Source organism: Dromiciops gliroides, chromosome 2 (assembly GCF_019393635.1).
Source record: "Dromiciops gliroides isolate mDroGli1 chromosome 2, mDroGli1.pri, whole genome shotgun sequence".
In the NCBI taxonomy this organism is placed as follows: domain Eukaryota; kingdom Metazoa; phylum Chordata; class Mammalia; order Microbiotheria; family Microbiotheriidae; genus Dromiciops; species Dromiciops gliroides.
This window is the reverse complement of record NC_057862.1, coordinates 180,698,467-180,702,358: the sequence shown is the minus strand read 5'-3', so window position 1 is coordinate 180,702,358 and position 3,892 is coordinate 180,698,467. Positions and strand designations below refer to the sequence as shown.

The following is a 3,892-nucleotide window of genomic DNA, read 5'->3' as shown; positions in this document are numbered from 1 at the left end:
CATCCCCAGTGCTTGACATGGTGTCTGGCATGAAGTAGGCATTTAATAAATGCTTGTTAATAAAAAAGCTGAATAAGTTAACATTTTTGTACAACCAGGTTAGTGTTCCATTTTTTTCCTTCTTCCTTACCTCTACTTTGTAATCAATATCTAATTAATATTCAATAACTCTGCTGAGGCAAGTGGTACAAACACATATATTTTCTCTTTGCTTCTACTCAAAGCTGCTTTTCCTACTTAAAGAGGCCAAAAGAGTTCCCTTTAGAGCTTTAAAAAAACTCAACTTTTAACATAGAGAAGTTTCAAAATAATTATAAGTTTTTCCTCATAACTGATTTGGCAATTATCATTTGAACAATAACCACACATAAAATACATGAGTAAGATCAGTTGGGATGTCTAGAAGTGACTTCATCTTAACTAATTAGGAGTAATGAGGTGACTGTGCTATATTGTTGGAATTCAGATATCTGTTTTTCAGTTTTCTCATGGCCGTCTTCACCTCCTGGTTCCTCAGTGTATAGATTATTGGATTCAGGATGGGGGTAAAGATAGTGTAAAACACAGAGAGGATCTTGTCCACCAAGAAACTGCTTAATGGCCACATGTAGATGAAGATACATGGCCCAAAGAACATGAAGACAACAATGAAATGGGCAGTGCAGGTGGAAAGTGCCTTGGAAGACCCTCCAGAGGAATGCTGTTTGATGGTTAATAGAACAATAACATAGGAGTTAAATAAGAGGATAAAGCAGGATAGAGCAATGATGCCACTTGTGGAGATCATGAAGAATCCTAGTACATAAGTATCTACACAGGCTAATTGGAATACCACAGGAAGGTCACAGAAAAAGCTATCTACCTCATTGGGGCCACAGAAAGGCAAGTGAAGAGCAAATACCACCTGGCTCATTGAATGCATGACACCCACAACCCAGGATGTCACTACAAGCATAATACACACCCGGGGGCTTATAATGGTTGCATATCGAAGGGGTTTGCATATGGCAATATATCTATCAAAGGACATGGCCATTAGCAGGATAATCTCAGTGCCAGTAAAGAGATGCAAGAAAAAAATCTGGGAGATGCAGCCATCAAAGGAGATAGTTTTATGTCCAGTAAGATAGTCTGTAATCATCTTGGGGGTAGCAAAGGAAGCTAGAGACATATCGATGAGGGAGAGGTTAGTGAGCAAAAAATACATGGGAGAATGAAGGTGGGAATCAGCGATGACTGTGATGACTATGAGGCAGTTGCCCACCATTGTTGCCACATAAAACAGAGAAAACACCATGAAGAAGAACAGCTGGAGGTCCCGGGAACTGGAGAGTCCCAACAATACAAATTCAGACACAGTAGATTTATTGCCTATATCCATTGTCTCACGGCATAGGCAAAGGACTGTAGAAAAGAAACCAGAGATAAATAAATAATGTTGTAATGGGTATGATAACCTCATGTTTAATAGATTATTCTTTTTTTTTTCAGGCAATGGGGGTTAAGTGACTTGCTCAGGGTCACACAGCTAGTAAGTGTCAAGTGTCTGAGGCTGGATTTGAACTCAGGTACTCCTGAATCCAGGGCCAGTGCTTTAACCACCGCACCATCTAGCTGACCCTTAATAGTTTATTCTTCAAAATTTATTAGCTTTACTCTCACAAGCATTAAAGCACCTTCATATCCCAGGATGAAGTTATCAAGTTGCCAGATGGGGTCTAAAGTTAGTGGAGAACAATATACAAGTTTTCCTTGTTGGTGATTAGTGTTTTTGTTTTAAAACATCATTTCTGTCTGTTCACTTGCACCTAATTAAACACAATATAAAAGATGCAATATATTCCACATTGGTGAAACAGAAGCACAAGATCTCAGTGTTGCATTGCTCCTTTGCTGTTTGTGAATTTTGTGTGGCTTATTCAGAAAAAAAAAAGCACCAGGGAAAAGGAAATAAGCTCCTCAAAAGATAGCAAAATAGTCATGAGATAGAGGAGGATGAGGAAGGGCAAAGAGGAAAGGAGGGGAGAAGAAAACTAAAAAATAAAAGATGGATCTAACCATGAGAATTGGCACATTGGAATGTCACCATCATGTACTGCTTCAGTAGAATACTTTAGGAAAAGCAATGTCTGCTACAGCAGGCTTCTTCAACTTTGTGCTATAGATAAATAACCAACTAAATGCTATCTTAAACTCTTCTTCTGCAGCTAAGGTTTGCTTCTCTCATGAATAAAAATCTCTCAGGATTAGGTGTAAAGAAGGTTGAAGAGGGGGCCAAGAACTGGCAACATTGCTCCAGTTACTACAGCAGCCACTAAATACTCCCTTGGGAACTGGACTGGAGTGAAATAAATAGTGGAGAGAGTGTTGAGCCACTACTATCTGATACTCCCTAAGGATACAGTCAAGAGAGAAGGAAGAGAAGACCCAGAAAGATGTCTGGTCCAGCCATTCAGTATAGGCATTGGAATCACCTTCAGTCCCCTATGGTAGATAGAGATGAAAGGGATGCCTGGATAGAAGCAAAAGCTGACCCAGAACTTGGAGTGAGAACAAATAGAAAAGAGGAGAAAGAGGCAAAAGGAGTATCTTCACAATAATAGTCCACAGGCATAGCAAGGGTCCCACTAGACATCTTAAGCATTTGGCAATAACATTGACTTCTGCACTATGATAGCATTTCTCTCCTACCTCTCAATTAATTAGCAACTATTTAGGAGAAAAATGTCCCCAGGTTTCTCCATATGAGCTCTCATCTCCATTCTCCTCAAACTAAACCCCAACCATATCCTAATCTAACCTGCCCACTCCTTCCTCTGAGTCCTCTGAAATTCCAGTTCCCTTCAACCTGTGCCTCTTTCTCTCCCACTCTTTCCACGTATTTTCCCTCATGGAGGCCTGGCACTCCTCTGATCACATGGCATCCCTGGCTATCTACAACAGCACAGCCTGTACCTTCTTTGCTACCACTCTTCTTATCATACTCATCCTGGAGAAGGAATTGGAAAACTCCTTATTTTTCATTGTCACTTCTAGACTCCCCCTTTGCTTCCTTCACTCATTAATCTTTCCCTCTTTGAAATCCACACAATTAAAATTGATAGTTGTAGTATACTGATGCCCACACCATTCTCCCTCCTTTCTCAAAGGGGTCAGCACCTGGTTCACCATCCTCCTCTCCTCCCCCCAAACTCCTTCCCTTATACTAGGATACTTTAATATTCATGTAGATGTTCTCTCTGGTTCTCTAACTTCTCATTTCCCCAGTTTCTTAAGCCCCATAAACTATTCGCTTTATCTCAGTCACACTTAGGGATGGTCACATACTAGATCTCGACATTACCCAAAAGAGATCCTTTTTCCTAATTGGATAATCTGAAATCCTACTTTATGCCTAAAATGTCCCATTATTCCACTTCTCCCTATGTTTCACAGCTTTTCTTTGACCTTGTTGAGACTTTCTTTCCTTCCATCCCTCAGTGCTTTCACAAGCCATCATACCTGTTCTGATTTCCCTTTCCTCCTCTAACCTCAACCCAAAACTTAGCCATTTTATTTCTACACTGACCTCTGCTCTTAAATTCCTTGTCCTGTGTCTTATTGCTGCTCTTCTCTTGATTAAACCCAGCACTGGATTACTTCTCCTATCTGCCTCCTTCACTCTTACTTACAAACTGCTGAACAAAGTTGGAGGAAATCCTTCAATTGTGCTACCTAGGTACATAAGAAATTCATATTATACAACTTCACCTGGGCCTTCACTGAAGCAAAGCAATCCTTTTATTATTCCCTAATTGAAGTGCTATCTTATTCTCTGAAGAAGCTATTTCAAACCTTTATCTTCCCTCCTGAAGCCCCCCACAACCCACCCTACTCCACCAAGGATCTTGTC

At 40.3% G+C, this 3,892-nt stretch overlaps 1 protein-coding gene across 1 annotated transcript; it reads right to left on the bottom strand.

Moving 5' to 3' along the window:
* Positions 1-424: 424 nt before the first annotated feature.
* LOC122742780 (olfactory receptor 4K2) lies at positions 425-1,381 on the bottom strand. The gene has a single exon (XM_043987280.1). The coding sequence runs from the start codon at positions 1,379-1,381 to the stop codon at positions 425-427; it is 957 nt and encodes a 318-aa protein (XP_043843215.1).
* Positions 1,382-3,892: the final 2,511 nt, after the last annotated feature.